This window comes from Spermophilus citellus (genome assembly GCF_964194105.1).
Source record: "Spermophilus citellus genome assembly, chromosome: 2".
Lineage (NCBI taxonomy): Eukaryota > Metazoa > Chordata > Mammalia > Rodentia > Sciuridae > Spermophilus > Spermophilus citellus.
Window position 1 is genome coordinate 208742988 of NC_138183.1, and position 18358 is coordinate 208761345.

An 18358-nucleotide genomic window follows, 5' to 3' on the forward strand; every position below is an offset into this window, starting at 1 on the left:
TCTCTTTCTATGGGGCAGATGGCAGAGGACTAGGTAGGGAAGGAACACATTGATTTCAGCCTGCTGATAAATGTTAAGGAGAGGAAGGAGCTAGAATTTCTCAAACATCTCTTCTAGATAAGTATTGGCTGCTTTTTTTCTTTTAATTTCCCAACTCCCTGTGGAAGAGGGAGGGAATAGTCTCAGAGAAGTTGAGTGACTAATGCTAAATTACACGGCATGGAAGAGACCAGGATTGGAATTTTGGGATGAGATTCCTAGGTGAGTGGTCTTTCTACTACATTTTATTGTGGTGTATAACATTATACTGTCATCCTGAGAAGTGGCACCAGAACTCAGAACTCAGAGGGTTCACAAAGGGTTTAGGTGAGACTTGGGGCAAAAAGGGGCAATAGTTTGTCACAGTTAGCTCAGCAGTCCCTCAATGTCAAGTCCCTGGACACCTGGCTAGATGTCTGTATGTTCAAAGCCCATGGGAGGGCATTGATCTCTGCTGGACTCAAGGAAAGATCTGCAGGTGTCAGAGATTGGGTCAATCAGGGGGCCGCATCACCTTGGCTGCACATTGGGTCCAGCAATGGCCGTCCGGGGGGTTCTGAGTCTATCTCACTACGGACATAAGCAGTGGTACTCCTAGGATGCACAAGGAAGCTGCCTCTCTCCATCTGCAGGTGGATGGTGTTCTGTGCTTGGCCGACATCCTGACTGATGACAGCCACTCAGAAGCCACGCGGGCTGAGGCTGCAGCTGTTGTGGCCCAAGTCACCTCTCCACATCTGCCCTTCACCCAGCACCTCAGTAGCTTCCTGGAGAGCATGGAGGAGATCGTAACAGCTCTTGTCAGTGAGTCTCCCTGGGTTGGGGGACCCCTGGGTGAGAGGGCATTTGCACAGCTGTCTTCAGGAAAGCCTCTTGTTGGTTGCTCACCCAATCCCAAATGTCTCCTGCATAGATGGCCACATTTGCTGAAGCGCCACCATTAATGGAGCAGAGTAAGGCTTTCAAGAGCTCCATTGTGAAGTCTCCTGTTAAAATGGCATGCAGTCCTCTAAGAAGCAACTTGAATGGATTAAATGGCCTTTCAGAGGGAGTCCAGGGAGCAGTGCGGCCTGAAAGTTTCCCAGAGAGACTCTGATAGGCTTTGTTCCTAAAATCTCATTGTACCCAACCAGTTTAGCAGTAATGACTGGAGTAGGTGACATCTCAGAGAAAGCATACTCCCCACCACCTGTTGCAGGAAATCCCACCATGGGTCTTATATCATGGGGCACTAAAAGTATTGACTTTTTAGGATCTCTGAATGGATATGAAGACTCCTAATAGGAAAATCATAGGCTACTATGTGGAATATTCTCTTTCTCTAGATTTTCTTTGCTAAATTGCAGACACTAAAAGTGTTCATCTGGATGACAATCCTTAGGGAACTTGTTTTGCAAACTACTTCCTTTCTTTAAAAAAATAAGTGCTGGTAGTGACCCATGTTTCTACCTCTCTTCCTTTTTCTGTCACTATCTATATATCCACATCTTATTAAACTGAATGAAAATTAAGTTAGAGAATGTAGGGTTAGCTCTTGAGGTCACCAGACCAGGTCTGGGGGATATCTAGAATAACACGTGTTTAGGGGCAGCATAGAACCTGGTTGGGAGTCAGAACACTTAGGTTTGGATTCTGGCTTTTCTCACTCATCTATTCCATAAATGGCTATTGGCCAGCACCCCCATGCATATAGTGACAGGATTCTGCCATATTGTGAAGCTCACGTTATAGTTTTCCTAATATACAAAATGAGGAGTTGCTATCCATTTCTCTCAAGGGACTTCTACCTATAGAATCTTGCCATCTGCCAGTATTTTGCAATAGTGGGCATAAGTCAGGTTGACTTCGTGGCTGATGTAGTCACAGAGGCAATGGCACCCACAGGTTCGGAGTGATTGATTTTGCAACATCCACATCAATTTCAAATCAAGAAAACACAGAAGTATTTTGAAGGTCTTAACTAGAAGGAAATTCAAAAGACCACAAGTTCAATGCACACTCTATAAGAGAAGAAGTATAGGCCTGGAGAGCTTGAGGAATTTTCTCAAGGGCCCACAGTAGCATTAGGATTCATGCATGAAATCTCAAACTCAAACAACCATCAGAGACCCACAGGAAATACAAGAGTTGCATTTCCAGTACAGAACTAGATAGAAGAAGAGAATAAAGGGGTTTGGATTCTGTATCAAGTGGACTCCCATTGATTGTTCCCATGTAGGAAAGGCCTAGATTATTTTAAAGATAGTGCATAGATTCTAAATTATATATAAAAACTCCCACTTTATAAATGTCATCAATTAATAAATAAACCAAAACATATATAGTCCAAACAGCCTTTTATTTTTTTCATGTGCTCATTTCTGCTTCTTTGTCCAGACTAGATTTCTCCCTGTATGAGTCTTCCTATTTATTTCATCTTGATGAAGATGCATGGTAGAGCCCACTCTGCGATTTTGCAGATGGAATATATGTTTTGGGCAGACAGCCAGAGCTCTGTTCTTTGGTGGGAAATAGCCCTCCACTTTCTTGCCATTCCCTGGAAACATTTATAAATGAGTCACTGGAATCCTCCATTTAATCTTTGTAACATCCCAGGTGACTCAAACTGTAGTTCAAATAAGTGTGCAGCAAAATTAAAAGGCACTTAGACAGTTGTGTTAGTAATTGCTGTGTTGGCAGTAATGGCCACTGCATGAGGATAAAGGGGAGTGTTTGGACCTAGAAGAAATCTTGCAGCAAAGTTGGCCAGTTGATTTCTGTAGGCTCCACCAAGGCCTGGAGGTTAGCCTGAGGGGGTTGGATCACAGATCTGCATTTGATCCTCGTCTCTGACCATTACTTACTAACCAGAAGACATCAGGCAAACCATTTATAGAATTTATAGAATTTCATTTATAGAATTTATAATAAATACTGGATTGTTGCTGGGTGTGATAGCACAGTCCTATATAGCACTCCACTGACTCTGGAGGCTGTGGCAGGAGGATTGGCAGTTCAAGGCCAGCCTCAGTAACTTAGCAAAGACCTTCAGCAATGAGTGAGACCTTGTCTCAAAAAAAAAAAAATGCTGAGGATGTAGTCAGTGTTAAAGTGCCCCTGGATTCAATCTCCAATACCATAAAAAATTAGATTGCTATAAGGATTCAATGATTTAATGATGTACAAGCCGTATAGCAGTTTTACAACTTTGTAACACTGTATAAATGGTAATAGCACTGCTAGTTTCTCTGACACTCATCTTCCACATCCATAAACAGGGACAACCATTGTCTACCTTGAGGGTGCTCAGAACTTAAGTGCACCACAGATGTTTGACTAATGCTGTTATCTGTCCCTTTTTGGGTAGTCCTGATTTCACTGAAAGGTGACAAGAGGTGATGTTATTTATGATGTCAGAACCTGGCAGCGTAGACTCTTGTCTTGAAGCAAGAACTAGGGGCCATGATGTAAGATAGCTCAACTCTGAAAGCTGAACTTTATTTCTCTCCTGGGGCCATTTTCTTGAAATGTGGTCTTTCCCCCTGGGGTTTTTGTGGAAGTATTATTGGTTGTAGAGGTCCTTGATTAGTAATCAAGTTGGAGTTGTGGGTCAGGAGTCAGGGCCATTGGATGGGCAGCACCATGGACAGAGCCCTTTGCTGCTTCCTCCTGCCATAGGAGGCTATTGCAGGTTCTGTGGAGCCCATGGGGGGATGTGCCAGATGATGAGGGATGGGCACAGTTCCCCTTAGAGACCCTTAGTGCAATTACAATGGTAAGTGGGGGCATTTGGTTAGGGCATGGCTATGGTCACTAGGATCAGAGAGAGCTCAGTGTAGGACTTACCTGCAACCAGAGGACCCTTTTCTGGGGACCAAAAGGAAATAATATAGCTCTGCTAATGACAGCCAGAGAGGTAGAGTCTCTGTGTTTTAACTTTGGTCTCTTCTTTAAGGCAAATTTAGCAGCAGTTTTATTTACATTACTGAAGACACTAATAGGCTGGAAGTTCTTTCCTGCTTCACAACCTTTGTACCTGTCTTCCTTTGGTCTAGAACGTTCTTTTCCTCCAAATATTTTTTATGACTGGCCCTTTTCTTTCTTTAAGGTCTCAGCTGTGAAGTCACCTTCTTAGGGACACTTTTCTTATATATTCCAGGGGATCCGACTTATTTTCTGTCTTAGCACTCATTCATTTTCTCCCTCATATTTTTCAGAATTTGCAATTAGTTATATTAATTTAAAAAAAAATTTTTCTGGTCCACTGGTAGAGTAAGCTGAGCCAGGGATGTGACCTGGCATCAGGCTATCCCAACACACCAGGGGTGTCTGACACAGTCTTCCCTCAGTAATACTTGGTGAATAAACAAATTGTTGTCACACACCACTGTTCCAGTCCCAGCCCTGCCACCTGTGCAGACAGAGACATTTCCTCTAGTAGCTCCTTTCCTCATCTGTAAAAATGGGTATTACAACACCCACACAAATTATCTCCCAGAGGTACTGTGAGAACCCACGTGAGGTAACTGAGATGAAAGCGCTCGGCATGGAAAATTTTCTTCCTCTTTGCCATCCAGAACTGTGCCAAGAGGCCTCGTCTGGGGAAGTCTTCCTACTGGCCTCTGCGGCCCTTGCCAACATTACCTTCTTTGATACCATGGCCTGTGAGATGCTTCTGCAGCTGAATGCCATCCGGGTCCTCCTGGAAGCCTGCCGTGACAAGCAAAGAGTGGACACACCCTATACCCGGGACCAGGTGAGAGGCTTGAGTAGGACTAGGCCCAGGGGCTGTCACCACGTGGATGGAGGGTAGAAGACCAGTGCTCAGTTTCCGGGGTTGGGAGGATGGCGTGGCCTAACAGGACGTGGTCAGTCCTGTTAATGCCTTCTTCTGGAACTTCGAGCTTTGCATTCTGTGGGAGGGAAGATGAACAGGTTCTCAACCTTTTTTCATTGACTTTGAAGCCTCTGTATGAACTTCCCATTTTGTCCATCCAATGACTCCAAGGCCTTCCTCTGTGCCATTCAGACTGTATATCCTGGAGAGGCAGAGAGATCCATGGGCAGGTCCCCTTGACCTCCTCTTAAAGTCTGTGTCCCAGTTATATTAATGCCCATCTGACATTGTACCCTGCAGTGAATTGTTTCTTTGCTTACACACACACACACACACACACACACACACACATACACCCAAAAATAGGAACACAAACACAGAGGCTTGGGGCAAACTTTGATTCTGAGCCTCAACCTCTACATCGGTGACAGGTAGTTTTATATATTTGAACTCCAGGTAGGTCTTTGTTTGGGGAAATAAGAGTTTTACTACTAAAAGTGTTTGAGGACATTGAATGAGGAACTTCCAAAGCCTGTTTGAGCTTTGATGTTCTGGAATTTTATTGCATTCTACCTTGGTTCATGCTTGGCCTGCTCTTTCCCCACCAAGGGATGGGGTGAGTGGATCAGGATGGATTTCAGGTCTCTGTGAATTTTTTGGGGTACCTGAACTCTAAGTTAAATGATCCCCTAACTCCCAGCCCAGCTCATCCCTGTCATTACTGTCCCTCATCCCCATCTGGTTCTTCCAGCCTTATCTCTTAGCTGAAGCAGATTTAGCTTTGTGTTCTAGCTCCTACCAAGGCATCTCCACAGAAGTTTCCCTGGAACTTTTAGCTCCCTGGAATGACCTTCTTTTCTTAGAGTTCATACCTCACAATGCAGTACTGACTTGTCTATTAATATTCATCCTACTTGAATTATTTCATGTGAAAATTTCATCCTGAGGCCATGGGCCCTATTCTGTTCTTCTCCAGGATTTCTTAGGTCCTCTACTCACCCTTGGTGAAGTTCCCAAAATGCTTGCGGGATGAAGGGAAGAACCCAGATGGCACTTGACCCATTGTTTCCTACTCTCAGAATTACCTGTGGAAGGGAAGCTTCCACAGAAACTCCCAAAGAAAATTTGTACATGAGAGATAATACATGTTAGGACCTAATGACCTGCTATAGCTCCTAATAAGTTCTTAAAAAAACAGTGAATATCATTGTTTTTCAAACCTGGTGCTCCAAGGAGAAGTACCAATAGTGAATTATCCAAAATCCTCAACTGGGCCTTCCAAGCCATTTATGATATGGTTCCAGACTTCCTTTCCAGTCCTTTTATTATTTCTTAGAGTTGGACCATCCCCCATAGAGACAAGGTGTGTTAGTGTGAACAGCTGAGGAGCAGCCATCCTGTCTCCTGATAGGGGTGCTAGCCAATGTCTACTGAAGTCATAGCCTTTGGTATGGGGAAGAGGCTGGAGGGTCCACCCCATGTGATCTTCCTTATATTCTTTTCTTTTTCTTTCTTTCTTTTTTTTTTTTTGGCGGGGGGAGGTTACCAGGATTGAACTCAGGGGCACTCAACCACTGAGCCACATCCCCAGCCACATTTTGTATTTTATTTAGAGACAGGGTCTCACTGAGCTATTTAGTGCCTTACTTTTGCTGAGACTGGCTTTGAACTCGTAATTCTCCTACCTCAGCCTCCCAAGCTGCTGGGATTACAGTTGTGTGCCACCGTGCCCGGCCTTATATTCTTTTCTTAAGCTACATACCCACAATTGCACCAATCTAACATAACAAAATATCCGTTCACCTTCAAATGCCTCTCCTGTGGCTAACTCTGCTCATTTCATACAAGATCCAGTAATGAGGCAATACAAATAGGGATTTTGGAGTCCGATAACCTGGGCTTAAAGCTTGTCTGCTATTAATAATCACTTTGTGCAGTTAAGTCTGCTTTTCTTCATTTGTAAAATGGGAATAGATAAATACGTGCTTTGCAAAGTTGAAACGAGAATTAAACGAATGAATACGATTCTTGGTACAGATCCTGGCACATAGAAGCTATTAAATGAATGGAAGCCACTGTCAGCATTATTAATACTATTGGCACACAGCAGTGAGTGGGGACCTCCAGAAAGGAGTGGCCTTATCTGTAAAATGGGCATGCCTCTTCCAGCTTGGTTCTGAGACCCCCTTCCGTTCACCAGGAGTGGCCGTCACCTCTTGAAGCCTCAGTGATTCTTGGGAAGGAGAGGGCTCAGAGTAGGATGTGGGTAAGCTGTAGGCAAATATCAGTTCTCTCTGCATCTAGAATTGGGAGTTTTCTCTGTTCTCCTCTCTGAGCCAGGAAAGTCACCCACTGTCCTCAGGATGGCTTCACCTTCTGCCCTGGCTCTGAGCAACCACTTAGCTAGTGAGAACACACCCATTAAAGAAACAAATGGCTCTTTCCTGTGGCAGAGGGAGGATTAAGGTGATCAGAGGACTCTCTGTAATGAAGACAAAGAAGATGAATTAGGCTCTGAAGTGTTCACCACCCCCTGAAATACTTAGGAGATTAAATGCCCCTCGAGGCTTCCAGTAATGAATCTGTGGATGACGCCAATGCTGTGCTGAGCCTGTTGCTCTTGGATCTAGGCTTTGTCCATCTCTGTTTGGACACTGAGAACCCATCCATCATCCCAGCAAGCTGAGTCCACTTCATTTACCCAACAGAAGCTTTGCTGCCCATGCCTATCCTGTACCCACCCTCAAGGTGTGGACAGTGGTGAGGGGCCTTGGGTCAGGATTCTTACACCCCCTTCTGCTAATCTAGAGGAGGGCTGTGTGGGCTGCAACTGGATATGATCAGGTATCAAGAAGAGCATCCTAACAAGTGATTTTTTTAATCCCAGGTGGTATTTTCCAGGGCCTGTACTGCCCAGGTAATCCATCTTCAGACTTGACAGGGGTGAGAAAGGGGCTGCCTCCAGGCTCTGCCCATTGAAGAGTGACAATTGAGATTGCAGAGGACTGGCTGTTTCATCTAATCGACAACAAGAGACTTTTACTGAGCATGACTTTTTGTGATTTTTGGACATTGCTTTCAGAGAGGTAGTGGACATTCCACTTCCCATAGAAATTTTAAGTGACCAGATGTTTTAACATTTCTGGGACCTTATTGAATATCATTTATTAGGAGCCCATTTATCAGAAATGCCAGTTACTAGGAGCTGTAATTTTGACTGACATCTCAAAAGTCCTCTATAGTTTATAAAGCTCTGTCATGTACAAATATGACATATGAACCCAGCACAAGTTTTGGGCAGGCCTGATTTCAAATCCTGGCTCTGCTATTTCCCATGTAGCCTCAAAACAAAGCAATTAACTTCTCTGAGCCACAATCCTCATCTGGGTAATGGGGACCATAACATTTTCTCCTTCCTCATGTCATTATTATGATTAGATGGAATAATGCTGCTGAGATGCTTGCAATCAAAGTAGATGCTCAATAATAAAAGGCTCATGGATATGTAGTAGAACTTATTGATGTGGGTCTGAGACGGGAAATGTCAGCTTTGGAACAGGAAGGTAGGGTCAGAAAATGTAGTTAATGTGGTGGGGAATGTTACATGTGTGAATTAGCATGTGGCCTGTGTTGCTTCCACCTGTGCATGGGCATATACAAAGTGTGTGAGGGGTGATAAGGACTGTAAGTCACTTAAAGAGGTGGATATTTTTATTGGCACATGAAGATACATGCTGTTTATTGACAAATTCAAGGAGGTTTGGGGGTGGGAGGACCCAGGATCATAATATCCAATCCTGATCTGCTCCAGAAACCCCTCCCTTCAAATCAAGGGCAAAGCAAGCACCGAGGATATGGTCTGGGATATACGTGCTCTCTAGTGCTGTGAGGCTCACTGGGCCTCTTAAGAGTCCTTTGCCTAGTTTATTAACAGCTTGGGACCTACAGATGGTAGTGAGTATGATACTGGTTGTTCCTCTGGTCCGAAGGGTTCCTCCAGCTCTAAGGCATTTCTTCCCTTTGGTAGTGATCTCCTATTCACTCTTGGCAAACCCATGCTCAGCCCCATATGCACTGGTATTATGTTGGTTTGTTCTCCTTGACCCTGTATTTCAATGCTAGGACCTTCCAGGCTTGGCTATCCAGAGGCAGATTATTATCATTTTATTTCACAAATGTTCTGGGTGCATGATGAAACATTAGCCCATTGAATGCTCATTACAATTGTATAACATACTTTTTTTTTTATCTCCTGTGGTATGCCAAGTAATTCTGCCCCCTACTCTCAAAGATACCCATGTTCTAATCTCAAAAACTCATGAATAAGTTACCTTACATGGCAAAAGGCCTTTTGTACAAAGTAACTCATTAAGGACTTTGATATAGGAATGTTATATAGATGGGCCCAATGTAATCACATGGATTCTTGTAAGAGGCAGGCAGGAGGATCAGAGAGAACAAATGATCAGGGGAGCAGAGTCAGAGTAATGCAGTGCGAGGAGGCAAGGAATGTGAGCACGCCCTGCAAACTGGAAGGTAAGGAAATGAATCGTCTTCTAGAGCCTCTGGAAGGAATGCAGAGATATCAATACCTCGATATTAGCGCCTTGAAACCCATTTAGGACTGCTGACCTCCAAAATTATAAGATAATGAAACTGTGTTGTTTCAAAGTCACTAAGATTATAGCCATTTGTTATAGCACCAATAAGAAGCTCATATATTTTCATTAACTAAAGTACATAAATTTAAGTAACATGGCTAAGATCATATGGAAAATAAGTGATGGAGCCAGGATTTGAACCTGGGCTGATCCAGGCACTTAGTCACTCAACCATTCTGCCTCTCTCTAGGGTCTCTCTCAAGGGTGATGCTGTGTTCACCAAATAACTATAGAGGGAAAGGAGAAATAGGATTGTGTGGAGAAATAGGACTTAATTGAATACCATCAGATTGGACTGAATGAGCCTGGGCCAGGGGAAGCTGTCTGCCTGGCTCCTGTATTCTATCCCCCCACGACATTGCTAGCTTGTATCCCACCAGGTAAACCAGTTGTCCCTAAAATCCCAGGTGGGGGCTTGATTGCAAGGAGAACCAGTGACCTCTTTCCCATCCACATCACAGTGCATACAAGGATGTTTCAAAAGGGAGACTCAAAGCAGGGCATAATTGGCATTTATTCAAATTGTGCTTAATTGAATACTTCATCTGCACCTCAGAAAACCACATGGGGTACAGACTCTGTAAAGAGGAAGTAATTTTCATTAACGGGATCTAAATTAGTCTGACACAAAGACCTACCTGGTGCCTTTGACACAGAGGATAATTGCTATGTATGAACTTGCTGTTTCAGACAAATGTTTTTTTTTTTCCTCTCCTCCCCCCTTCCTTCCTTCCTTCCTTCCTTCCTTCCTTCCTTCCTTCCTTCCTTCCTTCCTTCCTTCCTTCCTTCCTTCCTTCCCTTTTTTTCTTCCTTTCTTATATCACGAATCTGCATTTCAAGCAAGGATCTCTGAGAGCCCAGGCTGGAGGTGCTTGGAGTGCAGCAGCCTCTTTGGTGCTAAGAGAAGCTATGCTCGGAGAAACCAGATGAACTACAAGGACTTGTAGCTCTTCCCTCTTAAGCCTGTGCACTTTATGCATCTTGGGGAACCTTCCGCTTTTTGACTGCATCTTTAACTCGTCTTTTTCCTCAAACTCCTTCCACTCAATCCATTAACACTTATAGCTCTGAAAGAAGAAAAAAGAACTTTCAAGAATGAAGCCTCCTTTTCTTCTACTATCTTTCTAAAATGCAAACATTCGTTTGTCACTTCCTTGATAAAACACTGGGTGTGGCCGAGTTGGCTTCACATGAAGGTTTTGGGACATTCTCCTATGTCTCCACCCTAGTCATGCTTCTCCACCCAGACCTGCCCAGGCCTGAGTTGGAAGGGGCTGATACACAACACAGGGATGCTGAAGCAACCTCAGCAGGTGGTGTCCCTTTTCAACACATGTCTAGAGGAGAAGGGGGAGATGTTCTATGAATATGGCAAGCTTTTCCCTGTTTAAAAAAAAATCTGTTTAAGAGATTTTTGCATGCTTTATTTTCTAGAGCAATGTGCCAATAGTAGACCAATTAAAGTCTAGGTAATACTTTCTTGGTAAACATCTAATTGCTATACAGTTTCAGAATTCAAGCTGCCTGAACTGTCCTCTGGAGATTGCTGTCTCAGAGGTGGAGACATGGCATTTGTTTATACTGTGCCTGAGGCTTTGAAGGGGCATTCAGGAGAGTAGGCCTACACCCACAAGGAGTTTTTAAAATCTGTTATTTTTAAAATTACCATTTGAGAGTGCTTCTGCTCCTGTGGAGGAGGGTGAATTTTCATTTTGCTGCTTATTTCAGGAGCATTGTTACAGGTGGTCTCTTTCAACAGGTAGCACATTTTCAATAAATTCCAGTGGTGTTCTGGCACCTTATACAGTATGGAGCCCTATACTGGCCCATTTCTTAATCCACTTTTGTGCTGTGAGTTGACTGAGCTCCCTTGACTATGCCAGGAGTGGGGTGGGTTACAGCTCATGAGGTTGTAACCAAACCTGGCTGTCTGCCTAATATCCATAACCAATTACTGAAGACCTTGTCCTTCAATGATGACCAACAAGTGAAACTTATAAAGTGTAGCTGACTATGAAAGTTCTCATTCAATTCCTTGTAATACATGATGTTTGGGTTGTAGTGCTGCCTCTTCACATGAATGCTCTCTACCTTGACCTCAGCCTTCATTCATTTCATATTGAAGGTAGGTGGGGGTCAGAACCAAGGAAAGAGAGATGGGGGAACCTAATCCAGGGTAGGGGGGAATTTCAGGAGGACAAGCCAGTTCAGAGGAAACAGAGGGTCCAGTGACCTGTCCAGTCTATCTGTATTGTAAGACCTGGGTCCAGAGAGGCTCTTCAGGAAGACATCTGGGTCCCAGCTTCACTCAGGGTGATACTGTTCTCTTTGTTTGGGGTCCCAGGGTCCTTGGGGACCATCCCAGAGCCATATGCTGGTGAATGGGCATTTTCACTGGGGGACTGTACCTGAGTGGCCGGAGCTCATGATGAGGGAAGAAAATACCATGGAAGGATGGGATGGGGTGAATAGTAAGGAGTCCTGGGCTGCAGGGACACTCTGTAGCCCTAGCTGCCCTGTCTATAGAGAGCATCATTGGAATCTTGTGTGACTGCTTTCTTAGTTTCTCCGTCTTCCTTTTCAGATCGTGACCATCTTGGCAAACATGTCTGTTCTGGAGCAGTGTGCTTCTGACATTGTTCAGGAGAATGGTATGTCTGGTCACAGTGCACATGTTGTATGAATTACCTGGGTACACAGGGCTACATACCTTTATGTTATGTGAATGCCTTCCTATATGTAGCTACATAAATATATATACACGTCTCCACATTCGTAGGAGTGTGTGTAGTTGTGCTTCTGTGTAAAACTAGACCAATATATAAGTACTTGATCACCTTTATAGATGTGTTAACTTTTTGTCAATGTGATCAAAATACCTGACAATCACATTCAGAGGAGGAAAATGTTTAATTCGAGCTCACAATTTTAAAGGCTCAATCTATGGTTGGCCAGTTCCATTGCTCTGGGCCTAAGGTGAGGCAGAACATCATGGTGGAAGGGCATGATGAAGGGATGCTGCTCAGTTCATGGTGGCCAGAAGGCAGGGGTTGGGGGGTCACCAGGTACAAAATATAAACCCCAAAGGCACACCCCTAGTGACATACTTCTTCTAGTCATACCCTACCTGCCTATAGTTATTGCCCAGTACAGTAGTCCTTTCAAATTATTACTCTTATCAAGTGGATTAATCCACTGTTTAGGTTACAGCTCACATAATCTAATCATTTCGCCTCTGAACATTCCTGCATGGTCTTACCCTTGTGCTTTCAGGGGACACCTCATATGCAGACTGTAATAATGGGCTTAACATTCTACCTGGAGAGAGTCAATGAAGGAGAAGATAGAGAATACCAGATGGTGATAGTGCCATGAGTGAAAAAAAGCAGGGAAGGGGACAAATGGTCTCAGAATTGGAGTCATGATAGTGGTTGTCATTTCAACTAAAGTGGTGAGGAGAAAGCAGATATTTCATTATGATTCACAAAGTAAAAATATACTCCTACCAAGGCATGCATTCCAACTTAAAATTGTCCCTATCTCATTTGATTTGGTTTCAAAAGAAGGGTGTGGAAGGGGTGAGTCAGACGGTGGGTTGGCAGCCTTAATGCCTCTACCCACTGCATCTCTTCTTCATTTGCCCCCTGTTCCACCTTGAACTGAGGGCTTCAGCAAGGTCCAGGTGAGGTGAGGCCAATCCTCAGCCTGGGAGCTGATCTAGTCAGTCTCTGCCAGAGGACAAGGTGGATGCCTTGCAGCTGGGAGCAGGGAGTGGTGTGGCAAGGGCTTCCTGTGACTGGGAAATAAGGGAGCAATTAGCAGACGGTTGGAGACCAGAGACGCTAATGAGGCAGAGTGAGCTGGGAGCCAGGGCTGGCTGCGGCTGCTCCTGTGATCCCCCTTTGAGCAGGCTGCCCTGCCGTCTTACCAAACATACACTTCCCCAACCCCCACGGCTCTAATACTAATTGAAAGACATCATTTTGTGTTAATTTTCTGGGATTGAGCTAATAATGAGAAACTGTGCTGAGCCAGCTGAGGCCAAGAGGAGAGGCTGCGTGCCCGCAGCCTCCAGCACTTAGTCTTACGCTCAAGTGGCCAATGAGAGTGGGCCCCACAGGCCTGTGTACTTGAGATTGGAATATCTGGCATCTGTAGAGGGTTTTGTGGTTTTCAAAGTGCTTGGCTTGTTTGGTCCCCGGTTATTAAGACCTACTATGTGCCTGGCATTGTGGTGGACAATGGAAACTGTTAAATAAGTTCCTGCCTTTGTCCTAGAGGGTCTCCCAATCCAGAAGGATGTTCTGCCTTGACACATGGTAGGGGTGTAACATCCACAAGAGAATGATGCTCCAGAGCAGGGCTAACATAGTGCTTGACGTATGAGAACTGGAACTGTATTATATGGATTTGAACTTGGTTATTTGATAATGGTTTGGCTTCTCTGCCTTTCCACCTACAAAATGGAACAATAATAACATCTGCCTGATAGGGATGATGTGAGGTTTCCCAGGAAGCATGCTGGAGAGTATTTGGCATAGAACCAGCACTGCTAAAACTTCCTGTTCTTTGGGGTTTAGCTTAGGAGAGTTTGATGAGGGGACTATTTATAGAAGTGGGGCAGGATTTGAGAGATCTATCATGGCGGCAATGCAACTAGAGGTTACTGGAAGATAGGAGGACTCCTAGGTCTGGGCAGGGCAAGCCTGTTTGCATAGTCTGGGCTCTGAGAGCCCATGATCTAAGCCACAGGATACTTACAGGGTCCAGACAATTAACAACAACAACAAAAAATAATGGGTGAAGTGGACTCACCAGGGACCCATCCTTCTCATCTAAAAGAGTGAACTTCTAATAGGCTTCTTACCATGCAGAAATGTTGGGAGTTTAGTGGGAATAGGAAAGACAGTAGAATGAATCAGATATAACTTTCCTATGTTCATATATGAATATACTACATGAAACTCCACGTCATGTACAACCCCAAAAATGGAATCCTAATTTGAATTAATTATACTCCATGTATGTATAATATGCCAAAATACACTCTACTTTCATGTATATCCAAAAAGAACAAATAAAAATATTTTTAAAAATTTAAAAAGGAGATAATTCTTTAGAAATAATTAAAAATCTAGATTTTTATGGAACGTGGGTACAGGCTGAGGCAGTTGGGAAATGGCTCACAAAGAAGGTAGATTTGGACACAGATCCACAGGATGTGAGCTATTAGACAATAAAAGGGAAATGGGTATCCTCTGTAGAAAGACAGGGTGGGCAAAGGCTCCAGGTGAGAGTGGATGTGGGTAGAACATTCAAAAGACAGGTCTGGTTGGTTCAGGGAAAGTGGGAGGATTTGGGGCAGACTAAAATCTCACGTTCTCACTATTCCACCTTCTTCCAGTGTTTGAACTGCTGTAAAATATTTGATCTAGTGATTATCCAGCCTACACTTGGGTTAGCTACCAGGGGACTTGTAACCTCTGGAACTGTTTCAAATGCCAGCCTCAGAGGCCAAGAGGTGTTAGATGGAAACTTGTCTGAGTTCCAGTACCAACTCCCCCAAGGACCCAATGTGTGACTCTGGGCAAGATGTATCCCCTCTCTCTGGACCTCAATGTGGAATTAATAGTACCTAGTTCATGAGGCTATTGGGATGTTTTAGGAGATCACCCATTTACTGTGCACTTAGCACAGTGCCATGTCGTAAAAGCTCAGTAAATAGCATTAAAAAATATATATATATTGATGTCCTCCAAATGCCCCTTCCCAGTATAGTGTCTCGGTACACAGAACCAGGCACACCCCTGTAGGATACGAAAAGGAAAGAGGTGGTTATGTGTGGTGTACACCCTCTGGTTGAGACCCTGTAAGTCCTTTGACAGCCTTTGCTTGAGCCCTGTAGAAATAAGTCCAGCTGGTCCCATGGGAAAGGCCCCGTGCTGGAGGTGGGTACCAACTGTTTATTACTTCCTTCCCAGGAGTCCAGCTCATCATGGGCATGCTGTCAGAGAAGCCAAGATCTGGGACCCCAGCTGAGGTGGCAGCCTGTGAGAGAGTCCAGCAGAAAGCTGCAGTGACCCTGGCCCGTCTCAGCCGAGACCCAGATGTGGCCCAGGAAGCCGTGCGGCTCAGCTGTGAGTGATGCTGGTTGTGGCCAGAGTGGAGAGGGGGACTGGGGGATGGGAACAGCCCTAATTTCATGGTGGCTTCAGTGGGATATAAGGCAAGGACTAGCTGGGGTGAGCTCCTCTCTCTGGCTGCTGGGATATGCTAGAGGCCTGGGATATTGCCCTGTAGTCTAGTTTATAATTTGGGGCTAAAGAAAGAAGAAGAAAGAATTAAAAAGGCAAAAGTTAGTCAGAACAGTCACTCTCCTGCAGACACCTTGTTAATGAGGACCCCGATCTTTCAGTCACTCATTAATTTACTTATTTACTCACTTATGCAGTTATTTTTTACTCATTCATTTACTTATCCACTCATTTGTTTATTTACTCATTAATTCATTCCATCATTAACAGATTCGTTAATTCAATAATTTGCCATTAACTCATTCATTAGTTCACTCATGAAATCACCCAGTCATTGCTAGTTACTTACTTCCCCAACAAATATGTTCAGAGCTAAGTTAAGTTTATATGCTAAGTTATATTCTGAATGCTAGGTATATAACAATGGTGTCCTGACCTCAGGCTTACAGCCTCATGGGGGTGACCGATATGGAGAAAAATATCTGCATTGGAGTATCATAAGAGCAATGCTTCAAGCATACTTTTCAGGCATGAGAAGTAGACCATATTTATCTGGGGGGGGGTGGGTCAAAGAATGTTTGAACAGGTAGGTGAGTCTTCAGCTGGCACTAACCTTTCCTCAGGAAAGCTCTGGGAAACATTAGTAGAGTCTTTAGTTTTTGGTAATTTTAACTGCAATACATTTTCTGACTAAAATAGACAATTGGGGTGGGGGAAGTTTAGCTGGGAAGTTCCTCTGGCACCAACATAAATGTCAAACAGTTCTGGTAAAACCAGAAGTACATGAGCTGGAAGTCCTTTCTCAGAGTGATGGGTAAGGCCTCCGCTGCATTTTAACTAAGCTCAGTCTTGGCCAGTGTCCTGGCCCTTGGGAGTTTGACTCTGATGCTCCAGCTCTTGCTGCCCCTGATCAGGGTCTGTTCATAGCTGAAGTAGAAAGTCTCCACCACGCTCTCCTCCAGGTGGGTTCAGTCCCCTCCTTGGCAGATTAGGGGATAGAGGGGGCCCTGTGTGTGAGGCAGGACCAGCACCTCTGGATCAGCCTGGCTGGACCTCCCTGTCCAGGACATGAGGATCTCCCTGTGTCTCATGCAGGTATGTCGCGTCTCATCGAGCTTTGCAGATCCCCATCAGAGAGGAACAGCAGTGATGCCGTGTTGGTGGCCTGCCTGGTGAGTTCTCAGCCTTCCCCAGCTTCCCCCTGGCCTTCAGGCTTGCAGACTGGAGGCCGGGAGAGCTGGCTCTACCACACTTGGTTCAGCTAAGGCTTCAAACCTCTCTGGGCTTTAGCTCTTCTCTTAAAAGAGTTATAATTGTAATATTTATTTTTCTTAATGAAAAATTGTGATGAAAATTATATGAGCTCATATATGTGAAAGACATGGGCTGTCCCACCACCTCTATTTTAGTAACCTTTGAGGGAAATCTTAATGGGTGGTGGTAATGTCATGGTGTCTGCAGTACATGGGAGCCAGGATATGGATGTCTCCTGCATGTTCCCAAGTGGCCACTATGAGAAAAGTCTTCTTTTCCCCTCTGCTGGGCTCTACCAACACTGTGGCTCCCTCCTCCTTTGTGGGATAGGACGAGAGGGAACCTAACAGGACAGGGAGGACCATTCAGCCAGTCGCTAGTATCTTCACCTTGAACCTGAGCAATATATTCTGGGAGATTCCCACCCAACTTACTGATGGTAGGGGCCCACCATAATAGTATCAGCAGTGGCAGAGGGAAGTGTGTGCATGGTTTGTGTGTACTCTTCTCTCAGTGGGGCTATAATGAATCCCAGGGCACAGTAGCTTCCAATTGGAAGCATCCTGCACAGGGAAGCCATTGTATAAACAGGGGCACTGACCTCCAGAGGAAGGTGCCAGATGTTTGGTCCTTAGTGAACACACAGGAGAAACAATGATCTGAAGGCTCTTTCAAGCTGAGTCATAGTCCTAGTAAAGCCCTCTCCTTACCCTGTCATTTTTTAACTGAGCCCAGCTCAATTCTGGAAGCTGCAGATGGGCCTTGTGTAACTGTAGAAACAGGGGGCTTTGCAGTTAGACAGACCTGTCCTGGTCTCCCCATTAATGAGCTGTGTGACATTGAGTAAGTCAAAGTGCTATGTATTTTACTCAATAAATATTTACTGAATAATTTTGTGTGCCATTTACTCTTTTAGGCCTTGGGGATATATCCGTGGAATAAAAAAAAAAAAGTCTCTGTTCTCCTGTGGCTCTTATTCTGGGACATATAGGGTAATATTAATGCTTTCTGTGCCTTTGGCAATCTGGTGAATATTATTCTCGGAACAGTGTTTTAAGTGTATACGATAAAATATACAGAATTTAAAAGAAACTCAATTATATTAAGATAATTATTAAAATATTTAAGCATGTGACATAGTAGTACACGTTTTTTAATTAACACATTGAATATTCTCTAGCAATGGGTATAATGAGTACTGTGATGTTGACCAGCAATGGCTATTAGTGATATTGGAAGGTATCTTCACAATCCGTAATACTTTATGGTTTGTTGCTCTAAGTTTCAGTTAGACATTTGTGAAAATGAAGATATAACTCTCATCCAAGTTCATA

The 18358-nt window shown here is 44.2% G+C and overlaps 1 protein-coding gene across 4 annotated transcripts in view; it reads left to right on the forward strand.

The window, feature by feature from the left end:
- INSC (INSC spindle orientation adaptor protein) overlaps window positions 1-18358 on the forward strand; it is a 126775-nt gene that overhangs the window by 103956 nt on the left and 4461 nt on the right. For all 4 annotated transcript variants that reach the window (XM_081282277.1, XM_081282278.1, XM_081282279.1 and 1 more), the window contains 5 exons: window positions 672-843; window positions 4596-4774; window positions 12101-12167; window positions 15498-15653; window positions 16866-16942. In XM_081282277.1, the coding sequence (XP_081138403.1) occupies window positions 672-843; window positions 4596-4774; window positions 12101-12167; window positions 15498-15653; window positions 16866-16942 (651 nt within the window). The remainder of the gene's footprint in view (window positions 1-671; window positions 844-4595; window positions 4775-12100; window positions 12168-15497; window positions 15654-16865; window positions 16943-18358) is intronic.